Source organism: Ceratotherium simum, chromosome 36 (genome assembly GCF_057802395.1).
Source record: "Ceratotherium simum simum isolate JZ-2026a chromosome 36, ASM5780239v1, whole genome shotgun sequence".
Lineage (NCBI taxonomy): Eukaryota > Metazoa > Chordata > Mammalia > Perissodactyla > Rhinocerotidae > Ceratotherium > Ceratotherium simum.
The window spans coordinates 14,935,267-14,954,156 of record NC_141935.1 but is presented as its reverse complement, the minus strand read 5'-3'; the positions used below and the strand labels follow the sequence as shown (position 1 = coordinate 14,954,156).

The window sequence follows — 18,890 nt, the reverse complement described above, 5'->3', positions numbered from 1 at the left end:
GCCAGCCGGGACTATGTCATTCCTTACTTCCAAGGAATTTATACTCTACTGCAGGTTAACTGGACATATTTGCTAACTTTTTAATGAAAGTTCCCCATATTTTCAGACAAAGGATTGTTGAAACCGAGGAATGGAGAAAATCTGGAATATTCTTTGATTGTTTGTTCTCCTTTTGGGCTGGAATACAAATACAGCTTCTTGCACAAAGAAGAGCTACCCAGGTTTAAAGAAGTTTAGAAGTTTATTTCATATATCTTCCATTGACATTCAAATTATTTTTATTTTAAATACTTTAGATACCACTTTAAGCCAGTTTTCTTTCCTTGTGTCTTTAAATGAGACAAGATTGTCTAATGGACACCTTATTGTACTCATCAGACAAGTAGTTATTTGCTTAAAGTGTCTTTCTGATCAGACTGTACAATCTAGTGCAGGTAAATTCTGTCTATTTTTTTCCACAAACATATCCTTGAGGCTTAACACAGTCCTTAGAACGTAGTAGATACTCAATAAATAAATATCTGCTGGCAGATTGGCTGACTGACTGGCTCGATAATTGTTGGTAGAATACTACTCATAATTGAAGAAAATTACCCATTTTCTAGGATAAGATTTCCAGCTCTTTAATGATTATTTAAAAATTTAGTTCCTATTTGTTTTATTTTGTTGGTTTGTTACATACTTGGACTTTTACTGATGGTTATTTTTAAATTACTGTTCCTGACTCCATTCAAAATAATTCAATTTTGACTTGTGAAAAGAGCATATTGTAGGAATTTAAAATTACTGTCTAGCACATAGTTTCAGAATAACTTGAAGTCATTGTGTGCTTATTTTTAAAATATCTTAAGAAACTAATTAATATATTCCTTATGTAATAATATAATCTTACATAGAGGCAATAGGTGTAAAAATTTATTCAGTTTCCCTTCCAACTATCCAATTCATTGTGTGATTAAATATTTAGGGGAAGGCGGAAAGATTCTAAATAATATTTAAAATTATGATATGTGTTTGCCTATTATGGACTAAACAGTTGGAACCATTGGAACCATTGTTAAGAGTCACAGTGAAGAAAAGTTACTCCAATTTTTAATTACTGTATTTTTTTACGTCTTCAATAGTTCTCTGTAATCTTCCCATTCTTTCTTTGATTAATTTCAATTTTCATATACATGCTCAGATGATATTTTATTGACCAATAATGACTCACTGTTATCATTTAAATGTTTTGTGGTCAGTGACATTAACAGGAAATTCACATATCATTCTGATTTCACTTAGAAGGAAACTGTGAAAGTGAAACCTTTCACACAATTCTGAATGGCACCTGTTTAACACATCTGATAGTTTCCAAATGAAAAGAACAAACTGCATGATATGACACCAGAATGGATCACAGAATTATTCTCTTAATATTGCCAGGGGTAAATAATCTTAATATGATCATCAAAGAATAATATGCTAAGTTCCTCTAAGTATAAAGCAAATTTGGCATACTGAGCCTGGCTGTATGTTATGTACTTGAATTTGTCTCCAATAAATGTGATTTCTGATGTAGAGAACTATTAATGCTTCAGATTGTTGCCAAACATAATATGGAGAACCACTTACTCAGACACCTGATCTTTAGAATGCAGCATCGTTTGTAACAATTTTAACGCTAACTAAGTACACTTTGATGAGACAGCATTTAATAAAATGCTCATTAATTTCATCATTAGCAAGGGTATGCTAAGAAGTAAGCCAGTTTCTTATGTCACGCCCAATTAGCATCCCATGCTAGTAATCCCATTAGTATTGTTGAATTCACTAATGGAAAAACTAATGGGCATGCTACCAGGGCACATTAATTGGGCATGACACCAGTTCTGGTTTTAATTATTAAACTACGATAATGAAATGTGTGTTTGTAAAATATTAAAATGTTGAAATAGGGTTGAAGAAAATAAAAAAGTATATAGAGGAAAGAGACACACGGAAAGTCAACTTATAAAAATTCAAGGACTAGAAAATGGACTTTACCAAATGGTCATCTTTCTAGCTGGTCGAGTTGTCTATAAAAGTTGGGATATTGTTCACATGAGAAGCAACCCACTCATGCTCATGGGAAATTAAAAGCTGTTTTTTGGTAATATGAAATTCTGTATGTCATACGTGTTGTCATGCTCTGTATGAGGCCTGACAGGAGCCAATTAAATGTGTAGAATGGACATGTTATATTTCTGAAACTATTTTAGGGAAATATAAACAGAAATGCTTTACTTAAGATGGTATAATTAACACTGCATTTTTTGTGATGTAAATCTTCAGCCATATGACATCAGATAATTATTAGTTTTCTCTTTTTGAAAAATAGTCTACCAAATTATTAGAGTTTGGTGAAACATTCCAAGTAATTAAAAAAATATTTTGTAATATTTTACCCAATATCATTTTTGGTTTTTAAAAATTTTTATTGGATTGGGAGAGAACCAACTTTGAGAAAGAAATTTATTTTCATTTAGAAGGTTTAGAGTAATTTTTTAGTTGTTTGAAAAATAGCCATCCTATATCGTGCCAACCATGATACACACTGAAAGAGTGTTCAGACTATAAAGGACTAAGACGGAAGGTTTCTCTTCTACTTCTCTACCTGTTTCCTTACCCCCACCTCCTTTTTGCTAATCTCTATCCTTGGTATCTGCCATTTTCTAGTATCATCCACCTAGGAACTCATTTTTAACTATGATAATATTACCCTAGGCAAAAGAATAAATGCTAGAGTTTAGACTACAAAGCATTGAGTACTAAGTTTAACCACAACACTTATTATGTTCAATGTATTAATAATTGGTTAATTTTTAATGTGATCTCTTTCCTTCTTGTTACTCATAGTGTAGTAAAGGTAAGAGAAACGAATTTGCCAGACATTTTCCTATCTTCAGAACAATATTGATTGAATAGTATTATATTAGTTTTAAATTCTTCTAATTTTCATATTTCTGCCAAAAAATCTAAAATCTAAAATTTTAGAATAGAAAATTCATTACCTTTCTGATGAATATGGGTACTCAAAATGCAAGCATCTTCATAAGTGATTCTTATTCCAAAGACAAATTCTTTTCAGATTTGATCACTGTGGTGTTGACAGAAGTACATCACAGAAGAGCCAGAATGATGTTAAACATCAGCTTTAATTTTGAGTTCTGTTTGAAATGTGTGCATGCTTGCTTCAGGATCGGGTTGAAATTTGTTTTAAACAAATATACAAATACATGTGTATGTGTAAGTAAACACATATATTCATTCATTCATTCACTCATTCATTCTTTTAGGGGTCTTCAGTGGAAGTTACCACAACTAATGATGATGGTAAACAATATAGTGATGGCAAATGGCATGAAATAATTGCTGTTAGGCATCAGGCTTTTGGCCAAATCACACTCGATGGGCAATATACAGGTAAGAACTTCTCTGATATATATAAATGGCTCTTTTGATATGCTGATGTTACTATACTTTCCTGTTGTTTATATTTCTAAATCTCTTCTTTCACCTTTATATCCACTCAATTTCATCTGAATTACTGTTGAATTTGCCTTTGTGGTGCTCCCAAAATGATGAAGTCTGGCAACCATTTTCTCATCTATGCAGGGTTTCAGTAAAGCAAAAATAAAAACAAAGTCATCAGGAGCAATTTTGTATCTTTTACAGTTCTTTACAATTTGCAAGGGCGTTTACTTATGTGAAAGTTCACTTATGTAAAAGTCTCTCATGTTACTTTTGACCTCCAGAAGACAAAGAAAGTAAAATAAAAAAAATGATTATATGCATTTGAGAGATGAGGAAACTGAGTCTCAGAAAAGGTAAATTGTTAGGCAGCATTCTTGGGGCACATATCCTGTCTTTGCAATTCTAACTTTAGTATTCTTTCCATCCTCCTCTATCTCCCATCCTCATGTAATTATACAACAGTTACAGTACCTGTATGATGATGCAGGCTTTTATTAATTCATTCAGGAAATATGGAATTTTCATGAGCACGTACTATGTGCCAGGTATTGCTCCAGGAACTCCAGATACAAAGAGAAAAATTTACATTTTAGGCGGGAGAGAGGCAGGAGACAGAATAAACAAATAGTGGTACATTCTGAGAATGATAAAGCAGGATAAGAGGGAAAGGTGTATATGTGTGTGCATCTGTGTGTGTATTGGGGAGGGGATGTTTCGATTTTATAAAAGACTGTTAGAGAAATCCTCTCTGATAAAGTGACTTTTGAGCAGAGACCTAAAGGGAGTAAAAGGGTAAACCAGGCAAATATCCAGAAGAGTGTTTCAAGCCAAGGGAACAGTAGGTGCCAGGGCCCTGTGGTGGGAACATATCCTACGTAGTATGTCAAGAACCAACAAAGAGGCCAGTGTGGAAAAAGGGGATGAAGGGGCTAGCAGTAGGCTGCGAGATCAGAGAGACCGCTAGGGCTATATTGTATAGAGCCTTGTAGGCTTTTACTTGCAAAGAGTTAAGGCATTGGAGCACTTTGAGAGAGAAGTGACATGATATGACTTCTTTCTTTAAAAGGAACACTCTGGTTGCTCTTTTGAGAATAAATTTTAAGGGAAACAAGGGCGGAAGCATGGAGACCAGTTTATAGGCTTCTGCGATAATTCTAAAATAATTTAGGCAAGAAGTGATGGCTTCTTGAACCAGGAAGTAACAGTGGCTATAACGAGAAATCTGGATATATTGTAAATGTTAAATTAAAAGGATTTGATTGAGGTAGGGCGGGGGTTGGCGAACTACCACCTGAGGGCCAAGTCCAGTTCATGTTTGTTTTTATAAAGTTTTGTTGGAACACAACTGCACCCATTTGTTATGCATTGTCTAAGGCTGCTTGAGGCTGCTCTACAAAGCCTAAAATTTATACTACCCGGCCCTTTATAGAAAGAATTTGCTAACCACTAACGCGGAGAACGACTGCCAGGTTTGGGGCCAGGGCAACTGGAAGAAGGTAGCTGCCATCACTAAGGTGGACAAGACAGTGGGAGAAGCAGATTTGGAAAGAGACGTTCAGAGTTCAGTTTGAATGTATTAAGTCTATGAGTCTATGAGTCTATGAGGCATCCAAGTGGAAATATCAAGCAGGCTCCTGGATACAAGTCTGAGTTCAGGGAAGAGTTCCAGACTAGAGATACCAATTGGGAGTTGTCAGCTAAGGATGGTATCTAAAGCCAAGGGACCAGATGTAAGTAGGGCTAATTAGAGTGGTTTGGGCTCTGGAAAAAAAAAAAATTCCCCCTTCTCTCTAACAAGGATGGAGTTAGAAAACTTAACAGGAAATTTGCATTGTTATTCAACACAGTCAGGGACTCTTCTGGTCTTTGGCCCTGATAGTTTGCATGAGTGCCCATCCCTCTATTCATCCCTCAAGAGGACTTAGGGCATTCCTGTAGGTGGAGAAAGAAAGATGTCTGAGAAGGGAGGAGGGCCAGGTCATTCCGACATCAAGACGTTGGAGTGATGAGGAAGAACCGGTGAAGAAAAGTAGCCAATAAGAGGAGAACCAAGAAAGAGTGGTGTCTAGAAGCCCAGAGAAGAGTTTAATCATTTGTTGAATTAGTAGAAATAGATTATCCTGCTGAAGTTGGAATTCTCATCTCCTTTTCCACAGGTTCCTCGGCCACCCCAAATGGTAGTACTATTATTGGAGAAAACACAGGCGTGTTTGTGGGAGGGCTGCCGAAGGGTTATACCATCCTCAGGAAGGATCCTGGTGAGTTTAGTAAAGGTGTAGAATTTATGTGTTGTCCCCAAAATTTAGAATAGAATTAAGTTACATTATTTTAATGTGTGAATAATAGTAATATTTTCTATCTCATGCTGTGTTTCCCGTATCAATATGTCAAAAATGTCCTCAGGTCATTTAGGAACTGTGTATTGCTTGCATTTAAATTCTTAGTGTCCAGTTCTTGATATATAAAAAGAGTTCAGGGTCCAAACCCGTGGCGTAGTGGTTGGGCGTGCTCTCTTTGGTGGTCCGGGTTCGTGGGTTTGGATCCTGGGAGCAAAGCTACATCCCTCATTAGCCGTGCTGTGGTGGTGACCCACATACAAAATAGAGGAAGATTGGCATAGATGTTAGCTCAAGGCAAATCTTCCTTAGCAAAAAAAAAAAAAAAAAAATGAGTTCATTAAACTTTTGCTGAAATGAATTATACGTTAGTCATATGTTAGTCGATAACATACCTTCAGTCAAAGGTATGTTATTTTAGGATTATGGGTCAATTTTTATAAGATTTTAAATTGAATATGAAACAACTCAGGAATGGAAAACTGTGAGCTTGATTTATACTCTAAATAGGGTGGAGAACATTCCTTGAGTACTAACTATGTAATAGGCATTAAACCAGTCCCTAGATATCCATAGATGAATAAAATGTGGTCTTTGCCACAGTAGACGGTACAGACCTATAAATAGATAAATCCAGTAATGCTGTAAAGGATATAATTGAGGCACAAACAAAGTAATTCCTACATTTTTAGGAGAGAAAAACTAACTCTAAAATGAAATGAATAAAAACTAACTTGAATGAAATTAACCTTAGGCAGAAGAAAAATCACCCTTCCAAATACATTGCTGATGATTCTAGGGTTGTTTCCCAAGTCCTCATCAAGGAGCAGAGGATGTCTCCCAGGAAGTAAAATGTCACTCAATAAATATTGCAAATAAACTAGAACCCAGACAAGTATAAATTGTTGATGGGGGGTGGTCTTCAGGGAATCACACTGAAGAAGATCAAAAGGAATAAAAAGTTTTCAGTGGATTTTGGAGAGGATTGTATTTAAATCCATGACTGATTGTAGTTACCTCCTCAGAAATCTCTCTAGAGTAGACAGGGCTTTCATTCAACTACTTTAGACTGGTAGAGAAGTCCCTTGAAAACATACACACACACACACACACACACACACACACAGAGATTACTTGACTATGGTACATCCAGGCACCAGCAGGAGAGCATACTCCGATACTAAGTACCCTCCCCTTCCTGCAGAGGACATACCTCCATTACAAATAAATAATTTCACATTGTACGTGTAAATTGACCTTGTAAAACTATGATTGCTGGTGAATGCCTTCCCTAGAATCAAGTCATAAACTCAACAGCTAAGAACTACACTCTGCACTGATCGGTAAGGACGTTGCCATATGAAATGCGACCTCACCTGAATGTGCCCTCTCTCCTTCTCTGCTTCTTTCTTGCTCTCTCTCTGATTCTCTCATTTACTCGCTTTCTTTCCTTCCCAACCTCCTGTTACCACTTTATTTTCTATATTCATAAACCTCCCATTTACCTGGTCTGGGGAGTTTCAAAATTAAGCTTAACATTACATTGATTCCTAAAAATGAAATCAAATTATTGAATTACTTCTATGACAGATTGGTTCATGAGGGAACTAACCTGTAAATGTAGACTTAATAGAAACGCATCCTTCAAATCTTACTTTTAAAACTTGTTATAGCACTTTTATTTTTAAGACTAGCAGCAGATGAAATCTCCTTGTTTGTTCAAGAGACAATATTCTTCCTACTACTATAAAACCAAGGCTTTTGCATAAACATCTGTTTCTGCAAATATGATGGGTCTGAACCAAGGCTAAACATTATGATTGTTACCACTTACCATAGCTGATGGTGTGATGTTTATGTGAATCATTAAGAGGTTTGCAGTAAATAGGTAGTGAGAGCTATTGCCTATTTGATTTTCATGACACACAAAGTTAGTTGCTTAAAAAGAATTTTTCAAAATACATATTTCTTGATATCTGTCAACTCCTGCAGACATAATCCAAAAGGGTTTTGTGGGCTGTCTCAAGGATGTGTATTTTATGAAGAATTACAATCCCTCTGCTATTTGGGAGCCTCTGGTTTGGCAGAGTTCTGAAGAGCAAATCAACGTGTATAACAAATGGGAGGGATGCCCCAGTTCATTACAAGAGGGAGCCCACTTCCTAGGAACAGGTAAGGTTCTAAAATCAATATGAGTCATTGCTTAGCATGTGTCTTCTATCCTTGGCATAATTTAATCTTCCCTTTCCAATTACTTTGACCTCATATGAACCCAGTATCTCAGAAATATGTCGTTATGCCATGATGCACATAAATATATTCTCAAACTAAATATGTAATATAAATTGTAAGACTCATAAATATGTATTCATGTGTAAGATCTCTGGTGGCACATGGCAGTTCTTGGTTTACATATGGTAGTGGCATAAATGTCCATTTGTAAGTCAATTGTTTTACTTAGAATGCAGTTTTACTTAGAAAGATGTTTCAAAAGAATTTTGTTTACCAAGCCCATCCACAAATACCTGTTTATCCCGTTATATAGACTGAAAATATTCCTAAGAGTAAAATTTCAGTTATGTAATGGGGTAAGTCAGTCATTAAAGGAGAACTAGAGAATATACTGGTGGTCTAGTGTTAAGATTTGGCACTCTCACCACTGCAGCCCTGGTTCATTTCCTGGTCAGGAAACTACACCACCCCTCTGATAGATTGTCATGCTGTGGTGGCTGTGTGTTGCTGGGATGCTGAAAGATATGCCACCAGGATTTCAAATACCAGCAGGGTCACCCATGGTGGACAGGTTTCAGCAGAGCTTCTAGAGTAAGACAGACTAGGCAGAAGGACCTGGTCACCCACTTCTGAAACATTGGCCATGAAAACCTTATGAATAGCAGCGGAGCATCGTCTGATATAGTGCTGGAAGGGGAGGGGATGGCACAGAAAGACTGGGCAGGGTTCCACTCTGCTGGACACAGGGTCCCTAGGAGTCAGAATTGACTCAAAGGCACTAACAAGAGAATATAACCAGAGAATCTAACCACCTTCATTGCCATTGCTCCAAAGTCTGCAGCAAAGGTGAGGTGCAGTGTCCCTGGCATATCTCCCACCTACAGTCTCTGCCTGGCAGCTACCAGGATAAAGAGGTGGAAGGAAATATGGTGGCTTGGCAGACATGGCTTGTTCTTCAAATAAAAGCCCACTTTTGCCTCCTACATTTGTAATGAAGTTGGTTAGTTAAGTTGCTTAAACTACCTTCAGAACAGAAAGCTATATGATATCATAATCTGTACACTTTTTCATTGTTCTTTTCCCATCACTGTCTTCTTCAGAGTTTCTCTTAAGTCACTGTAACTGCTTATTGTTAATACTTGTAGAAAACAGTAATAGTTTTAACCATATTCATGATTTAGAGTGTAAATTGCTCCCTCTTAAAAGGTATGTCAAGTTCATTCTGCCATTTCTGCACAATTACAAGGGGGATTTCTTAACATTGATTTGCATCTTCTTTTGTGAGAGATTCACTCAATGGCAGTATATGTCCTAAGGGTGTTTTATAACACCCTTACAATGTTGGCAATATTGTTTTGCACATGCTAATATGTACATATTCTTTTCTTTAAAGGGTTCCTGGAACTTTATCCATATATGTTTCATGGTGGAATGGACTTTGAGATTTCTTTGAAATTCAGAACTGATCAATTGAATGGATTGCTTCTTTTCACTTACAACAAAGATGGACCTGATTTTCTTGCTGTATGTTAATTAATTTAATTTAAATTTAATTTAATTTAATTTAAAATGCCAGAGCCAACTTTAAAATGAATATACTAAGTGTTAACATTATACTAAATTGGGGTTTGTTTCCAAATTCACTTTTGTTTTCATTTTGTCCCCAAGTCATTTTTAGTTTTGGAGTCCTGTGAAACATTTTGTGTTTTAGGGTCATGATGATTTTTTTTAAATGACCATTATTACTGTGAAAATTATAATTTTAACAAAATAGGCTAAATATAAGGAATTAAGAAAATCTAATTTAGTCCCAATATGTGAAAAATGTTACTTCCCTCATTATCTTTTGATATTGTAGGTCAAAAGATTGTATATGATATATATATTTAATATTACACAGACACACACACAAATATAAAGTATAATAGTACCATGAACACTCATGAACCTACCACCCAACCCAAGAACTAAAATATTATCAATTTTTTGCATCTATCTATAGGGTCTCTCCTATCTCATTTCCCATCTCCTTCCAGAGGTAATATGTAAGCAGAATTTTGTGTTTATTTTCCTCTTGCATTTTTATAGTTTGAACACCATGTACGAATGCCTAAAAATACTTGTTTTTGAAATTTATAAAAAGTGGTATTATACTCTACCTTTAGGCAATTGCTTTTTGCACTCAACATTGTTACTTATTTTCTCTGTGTAGGTACACATACCATATATCTCACAGCTGTGTAATATATCTCTTCTCTTGTCAATGATGTATTGCTTGTTTCCACGTTTTTGCTGTGGTGAATCAGGCTACTATGAACATTTTTATATGTTTCTCTAAATGCAGTGGGCAAGTATAATTCCTTTTACTTGCCTTTAATCATGTGACCAGATATCATTATTAAAAATGCTATTAAAATGTTAATTTTTTAAAAGTTGTTTAAAGAACTTACATAGAATCAAGATATAATTATGGACATCTTAACTTCACTGTTCATATCTAGGCAAATCGGTAATAAAACACATCCCAGTGATTTTAGAATTCTAAGAAATTTTCAGTTCAATGATTTTGCACATTTCTAGATTATATAATGTCAATTCTGCTGATCAGGTAAGTGGAAATTTATCCCTTCATGGTATTTGGTAAAATTTCAGCTTCCTTAAAGTACTTATTTGTCCTCTTGTGTACTGTTGGCCTCTCCCACTGGAATGTACTGTGAACACAGGGACTTGGGCTGTCTTCTTTGCAGTTCTATCATTAGTGCTTAACTCTTGGCACTTGTTAAGTACTCAATAAATATTGTTGGATAAATGAATGAGTGAACATGTAAATGAATTCATGTTGCTTAGTGACCTTCACTATACATTCTTTAATTGTCTATATGTATATAAATTCTGTGAAGGATGCAAATATATTTATCATTTGGTCCTTCCTTTTGAGGAGCACATACCTCTGCTGGAGGCTCATGCATCCTGCTATGCCCCCTTCAGCCCTCCATCTTCCTCCATTCATTGCCTTTGGAAATATAAATTTCCACTGTATTAAATAGCAATGTTAACTTTACGTAAGTTTTAATAAAATAAATTTTAAAGAATCAGACATTTGGACAAATATATATTGAGTGCCTACTATGTACTAGGTTTTCATTTAGCACTTCCAACACAACTGTAAAGGAAGCAGACCTCCACAGAACTTACATTCTAGTCTTCCCTATCTGAGGACGTGGGCTTCTCACAGGTTATCCTCAACAAGAACTCTTCCTATTATACTGGGTAGCCTCAAGATACATGGCTATCCTCTGGAACTTGATTGACTCAAAATGCTTTCACTGCTAAAATCTTAAATCTCAAAATACAACCCCATATCCTTCCAGCTCTCTCATCTTCTCTTATTGAGTTCACCAAGATGATGAGACCATTGGCTATTAGCCCACTTTCTAAGTTACTTGGTCCTTACCTTAGACACCATAATACAGCTCTTCAATCATTTTTCTGCCAGTGCTCTGAACTTGTATCTTCAACTCCACAACACTGGATCAATCAGTCGAGCCTCCTAGCTTGTCAGTTTCAATAGCCAGATTGGTGAACTCTGTAGGAAAACTAATACAGGTACAAAGACTAGTGATGCACTGAGTATGGAGTTTTCTAATTTCTCCATTCAACAATATTTATTGTTTGAGGATTTGCTAAGAGATTAGAAATGGAAAGTGAAAGAAAAAGAATATCAGGACCTGGAAAACTCCACAACCTTAGTGTCTTCCAATAAGTCTCTCACTTTCATAATGAAAACAAACATAATCTCCTCAACTTCTAAACTTTCTACCTACAAACTTTGCTATCTATGAGCCAAGCCTGGTTTCCTTCTCTCCTGACTAAGGGGAACAAATATACAATTACAATATCAACCAAAGTTAATATTTCTACCTTTACTCTAGATTCCATCTCTTCTCCTGCAAGAGCTTGTGCTACAAATTATCTCCTCTTTGTAAATTCAAATGTTCCCTCTCCATCGGCTCTTCTTCCTCAGCATATGAAATAGTTGAGCTTCATTCATCTTAAATTTTTTTCCTTTTGATTATGGAACCTCCTCTGTTGTACTTCCCTTCCCTTCGCAGTCAATTGCATTGAATGTAATTACTCTGGTTATTTCCACTTTCTCTTCTCGCTTCAGTCCTCAAAAGTACTGCATATATGGTCCTGCCCCTACCGCATTCCATGCAAAACAATTTTCTCAAGTTGTCAATGACCACCACATTTCCTATTCTAGTAAATAATTTTCAGTCCTTATCTTATTTAATCTTTCTCTGTCGTCCTCTTTTTTTCCTTAAAATATTCTTCCCTACTTATTTTCCAAAATACTCGTTGCTCTTGATTTTCAGTAAATCCTTCTGGCTTCTCCAAGATCATTGTCACCTCAAAGAACTATATCTATTCTACTTTCCCCTTAAAACATTGGTCTTGCTGAAAACTGTCTGTTCTTTTCACTCTTTTTATACTAACTGGATGATCTTATTTATCTTGTCATGAACTTTTTCCATTTTACTGGCCTATCTATGTTCAACTGCCTCAAAAAAAGTTTCTTGTGGATGTTTTATAGGTATTTCAAACTCAATAGGTTTACAGTTGAACTCACCCCTCCTGCCCGACAACCACCGCAATAGCTGGTCTTTCTTTCTAATGCTTTCCATATCGTGATGGTAAAACACACTCAACCCTGAAAGAGAGTGGGTGTCCTTGACTTTTTATTCATCTAAGACATTCAACTGTTTACCAGGTCCTGCTGTGTTGCTTTAAAACTACCTCTTAGATAATTTTTCGCTATCATTGTCATTGTTATCTTTGTTGTAATGGCTCTCATCATTTTTTCACCATTGTACTGATTCCCTAATAGCTTTCTCCAATTCCAGTCCAAATTTTATTTCCAGTATGTACTTCTTATGACTGGAAGGGTGAACTTCTAGCACAACATAGTAGTGGAAGAATATGGGCTTTGGTGTCAGACAGACAAGAGAAAGATGAACTTTTTTCCATATCACTCAAAATCCTCCAAAGTCTTGCTTCTACATACCTGGCAGGACTCTTCCTAACTCACCACCACCCCCATATGTATCCTCTGTCTTACCTAATTTGGTACCTTTGTCTAACCTAATGAGCTGGTAAATGTCCCCATGCCATTGAATATGTTAATTTCCCTGCTTGGAGGATTCTCCTTGAATCTTGTGTACTTCCAAAGGCTTACTTGAAACTTTTCCCAATTCCCAGGGACCAAAGGCATATCTTTTCTCTGCTCTCATTGTACCCCATCCTCTTCTTGGTTATAGTATTACCCTACATGTTTGCCTCTGCTATTAGACAGAGTGATTCTTGGGAATTGTGTTTATCTTAGAGCAGCAGGTTCACAGACCATAGTTGGGAACTCAGTATTTAGAGAATGAATGGATGGATACATGAATGACTGCTTATCTGATGTACTTCACAAAGATAATATTTATATAGGAAAAGTAATAATTTTTATCTGGCATTACTTAATTTGTTTCAAATATCCTGTGGTCACTGATTTGACTTCTAACAAAATAAAAACATAGTAGGTAAAATAATTATCATGTAACTTTTTGAAGGAAAACATCTGGAGGCATTTCCTTTACCATGAAAATTTGGGTAAAATAGGTTCATATTAGAAAACGGAACCTTAATCTAAAAGAACAGACATAGAAGCTGTTATGTTAGTTAGAGATTTAGAGTAATATAACTGAAATATTGAATCAAACCACATCTTACAAATTTGAAATTGAGTTCACCAACCAGTTAAAATAAGCTTAATCAGCCTTGACATTTCATTTTCCTATTGTCTTGTCATATTTTTCCCCCAAATTAAATTGATATATGAAGTAGTATTTTCTCATTTTCTAAAAACTCAAAAATAGAGTCATAGTTCAAACTGTTCTGTTCTCTTCAGTCATTCAGTCACTTATGCTAGTGTTTAATCTTTTAGCTATGTTATACACCCCCCTCCCCAAAAAAAGTTTCTACCTACATAATATTGCATCACATCTTATAATCATTACTGGGTATGAATTTGTTTGACTCAATACAAAATTCTTCATGTCAATTAGAAGCTTGCAAAGTACTTCATTATATGTTACTCCAGTTCTGCTTAGAATAAAATGGAACATTTTTATGAAGTACTTTCAGGGAAATTTCTTGCTTTTCTTCAAGAAATTGACCTTATGCTCTCTCCCAAAGTGCCATTCTGCAGTCTTTTTATATACCTATTTTCTTTTTTAATGTGAAATACAGATAGAACTGAAGAATGGAATATTGAGCTTCCAGCTAAATACCAGTCTTACTTTTACACAAGTGGATCTATGGCTGGGGCTGTCCTATTGTGATGGAAAGTGGAATAAAGTGATTGTTAAAAAGGAAGGTTCCTTCATATCAGCAAGCGTGAATGAACTGATGGAGCATGTGTCTGAGTCGAAAGCCCAGCCGCTGACGGTGAATTCCCCAGTCTATGTGGGAGGAACCCCCCAGGAGCTGCAGGACTCTTATAAACACCTGAGTTTGGAACAAGGTAAACTCCATCTGGAGGAATTCCCAAATTGATTCAGCCCTGGTCCTACCAGGTTTTAGTGGTTCTGTGTTTCAAGATTATAGCAATAGAATCAGGCTGAAAGCAACACCCGCCCACCACCTTTTTGGAGAATTTTAAGCTCTAAAAAAAAATCACAGAACGCTTCCTCAAATAGTTTTGTATGTTGCCCTTGTCTGCCCTAGTACCTATTTATAATCAATATATTTATTCTAACGTGTCTTCAAATATATAATTGTAATTAATATATATATAATTTATTTCCTCATTTGTTTTCCTTGAGAACACGTGGTTATGGTTTTCATGACTACTGATAAATATCTGTATTTACAGCTTAAAAAAATAGATTGGAGGGGCTGGCCCGATGGCCTAGTGGTTAAGTTCAGTGTGCTCTGCTTCAGCGGCCTGGGTTTGGTTCCTGGGTGTGGACCCACACCACTTGTTGATGGCCATGCTGTGGTGGCCACCCACATACAAAATAGAAGAAGATTGGCATAGATGTTAGCTCAGGGACAATTTTCATCAAGCAAAAAAGGAGGAGAATTGGCAAAAGATGTTAGCTCAGGGCATATCTTCCTCAGAAAAAAAAAAAAAGGTTGGTGTGTATAACTTGGAAAAATGGCAATAAATTCACTGGGTTTTTTTCCTGACATAAATGCTAATCGTCTCCGTGCATTTCAGTGGAGCTCTCATGCAGCAAAGAACATGAAAGGGTGGGTTTAGTTGAATTTCAAACATCCTTGTGAAAAATCTACATATCATTGGTTATTAATAACCAGCAAGGAAAGGAAAAATTCATGAGTGTATGACTTATAACCAAAGCAAGCATTTAACTCATATAATGAGTTTGAACATAATCAGAGAAAAAAGAACTCATGTCACTCATAGCATTTAATTTATATAATGAGTTTGAACATAATTAGAGAAATTATTAATTTAAAAAGGCTAACAGTAACTGAGTGTATACTGTGTGCCAGGCATGGTTCTGAGAGCTTTACACGAGAGTGAGTGAGTTCTTCATAACAAGCCTATGAGTTAGGTTATTATTATTCATATCCCCATTTTACAGATGAGGAAACTGAAGAGCGGAGAGGAAAATAACTTGCTCAAGATCACATGCCTAGTAAGGGGGTAGCAAGCCTGTCTGTCCCAGGCATCCTGGTGTCAAAGACCACTTTCCTTGTTATAATCCAGTGTTCTCTTTTATGGGCATGGGCCAATGTTTCTTCTCTATAAAGTGGGGAAAGCACTGAAACTTCTAGCTTGTGACTTAGCACGCTTCTGTGTAGAAAATGTTCTCTACAGATTTCAAAATCTATGCACCGTGAATGGTTAAAATTTCCACGAAGCAGTCTTTGCCTATTTGGTAAGTACATAAAGATTTAAATGCCTTTGAGTAGAAAATATATGGCAAGCTCTAAGGAGACTTTTAGAAGGGTACTAGTAAGGAGTTAATGAATATCTGGGGTGTAAGACAGTAATGACATTTTCAAGGCACTTAAGATGTAACAGCGGCTAAAAATATTACATTCATATAAGGGCTTCTCCTGGTTTTCAGGTTTCTGAGGTTAGAAAGAGCTTGAAACCTCTTTATATGAGCAAGATTACTTGATCCTGTTTACATCTAGGAAGTAAACCCCTGCATATGGAGCATTATACTTTCAAAATACACCAAAACCCGTTACTATGATGGTCCTAGAGACATAGCTAAAACTGGAATTGTAAGATAATAATGTTAGATTATTGTAAGATAATAATGTTAGAAGTTTAAAACATCAGCATAGATGCAAAGGGAATAATCTATACTATGAATAAGTCTTTAATACTTAAAAATATTTTATTTATGAATAATACTAAATTTTTATCATTGCAGCATCATCCATATCAGTGGTTCTCAAATCACTGATAAAATATTGAAGGATAGTACATGGAACATAGTAAGAACTCAATAAAATTAGCTATTATTATCATTATTACTATTCAAGATATATTGGAATAGGCTGGAAAGGTTATTAAAAAATGCAGATTTTATACCCCTCTATGCCCTAAGATTGTGACTCAGATGCTTTGAGTGATACTGATCTATATAAGTAACTGCATGTTTTACACAGCGATTAAGAGAGTACTCACAATACAGAGGAACCGCATGCATGCATGCAGTAAATTGCAATTAAAATTAATCATGTTCACTTACTGTATTTTTTTTTCAGTGCACCATGAAAAATCTTAAAAATCTTTCTCTGCTTCTCGATTAGCACTTTTTTCCAGAGTCTCTATTTTGTGGTCATATTAGTGCAATTTTTTTCTTATCCATTAATGTTGTAATCTTCCTTTGAATCGAATGCAAATTAATTTTTCTCTATGTTTTGGAAATGTTTGGCAACATAATTTCCTGAAGATGTACCACCTCAGATCCTGGGCATTTATCTTAGAACTATTACTTGGGACTATCACTTACCTCTAGGTTGGGAGTGACTGGGCTGTGGCATATGGTGTCATAGGTTATGCTCTGCCCAAAGCTCTGAGTGGAGAGGGCACGAGTTGGGGCTGAAAGCCAGCCTTCCTGCCAGCCCAGGTGCCCCAGTGCTGAACTGCCTCTTCCAGAAGGGCTACTGTCTTTCTGATTTGTCAATCCAGAGTTCTGGGCCACCTTTCAGTTATTTGGAGGTCTAGGGGTGGGGAAATGGGTGGAGAGTCTTTTTTGATTCTCATAAAGGCAGGGGAGAAAGAAAAGAAGGCATCTCCACTCTTCCCATAGACAGGCCCTTTCCCCTCCTCTTATCCTCACACCCCATTCAAAGTTTGAAGGTAATTGGGAGTATTTCCAGTGGGAGAATTTCTGGTGGTGTAGAGTTGAATGAATGGTGCAAACTTCATTTGACAGAACTCTCTACCCTCCCTAAGGATAGCACAGTGAAGACCCCTCACTAGAGATCAGGCATCTTCATCTCCAAGGCCCAAGGCCAGAGTCTCACTTCCTAAGAGGATTAGTACTTACAAACCTCATCCTAGAACTCTCTGGACCTTTTTCTTTATCTCCAGAAGGAAGAAAGAATATCTTTATGGTCTTTCCCAAATTTAAAATTCCATCTTGTGAATTAATTTTTAAGACACTTTTTAAAAATTTTTAATTGGGGTGAAATATACATAACATAAAATTTACCATCTTAACTTTTTTTTTTGCTGTGGAAGATTCTCCCTGAGTTAACATCTGTTGCCAATCTCCCTCTTTTTGCTCAAGGAAGATTCGCCCTGAGGTAATGTCTGTGCCAGTTTTCCTCTATTTTGTATGTGGGTCGCCGCCACAACACGGCCGCTACAAGTGGTGTAGGTCCACGCCTGGGAACCAAACCTGGGCCACTGAAGCAGAGTGCTCCAAACTTAACACACTAGGCCACGGGGCCGGCCTCCATCTTAACCATTTTTAAGGGTACAATTCCGTGGCATTAAGTACAGTCACATGTTGTGCAACCATCAACACCATCCATCTCCATAACTCTTTCCATCTTGCAAAACTGGAACTCTGAATCCCTTAAACAATAATAGGACATTTTGTATAACAGCACCTAGATGTTGGCCAAAGCTGCCTTTCCACAGTTTACATTTTGTTGGTAGGAAAACTGGAGTGCAGAGAAGTTAGGTAACTCAGCTCCATGCCATCAGAAAATTACTACTGGTTAAGACATTAGGATTCTTAGCTTCTGAATCTTCAAGCAGATGCTTTTATATTGAGCTTCATTGCTTTCAATTCAATTCATCCAACTTATTGAGTGTCTACTGCGTGTTCAAGACAGACTAGCAGTATTGATCAGTCGGGCCTAAAGGAATGTGAATCATATAGCAAAGGCATTTAAAAGAAAATAGGCTGCAACTTAATGTGTTAGAAGACATAATAAGACATCATATAAATGCTGGAGAGAACAATATGGTCATTGTTGCTATTAACTTATTTTACTGTGAAGCGTTGCGCTATATTTTATTCCATTTCCCACTGATGTGCTTTCATCTTGAAAAGAGCTAACCATGTGGTGGGGCCTTTCAAACTTGACAGGGTTTTGTTCAGAAAGAGAGTGTGTGCGCTACAGCAATCTCAACCTCAGTCTGTTTGTCCCTTCCTTCACCATTTTGTGCAGTTTTCTGAGCAGAGGACTGCCAGACCTCATTGGGCTGATCTCTGTTTACACAAAATAGCATGTAATTCAAAGCAACTGCTATTCCCTGGCTGACTAGATGCCCTATGG

General features: G+C 36.4%; 1 protein-coding gene across 1 annotated transcript in view; it reads left to right on the top strand.

Moving 5' to 3' along the window:
• The window catches only part of USH2A (usherin), a 761,558-nt gene that overhangs the window by 323,681 nt on the left and 418,987 nt on the right, over nt 1-18,890 (top strand). Inside the window, exons 23-27 of the mRNA XM_087424358.1 lie at nt 3,318-3,444; nt 5,652-5,753; nt 7,824-8,003; nt 9,457-9,587; nt 14,358-14,631. Coding sequence (XP_087280484.1) covers nt 3,318-3,444; nt 5,652-5,753; nt 7,824-8,003; nt 9,457-9,587; nt 14,358-14,631 — 814 coding nt within the window. The remainder of the gene's footprint in view (nt 1-3,317; nt 3,445-5,651; nt 5,754-7,823; nt 8,004-9,456; nt 9,588-14,357; nt 14,632-18,890) is intronic.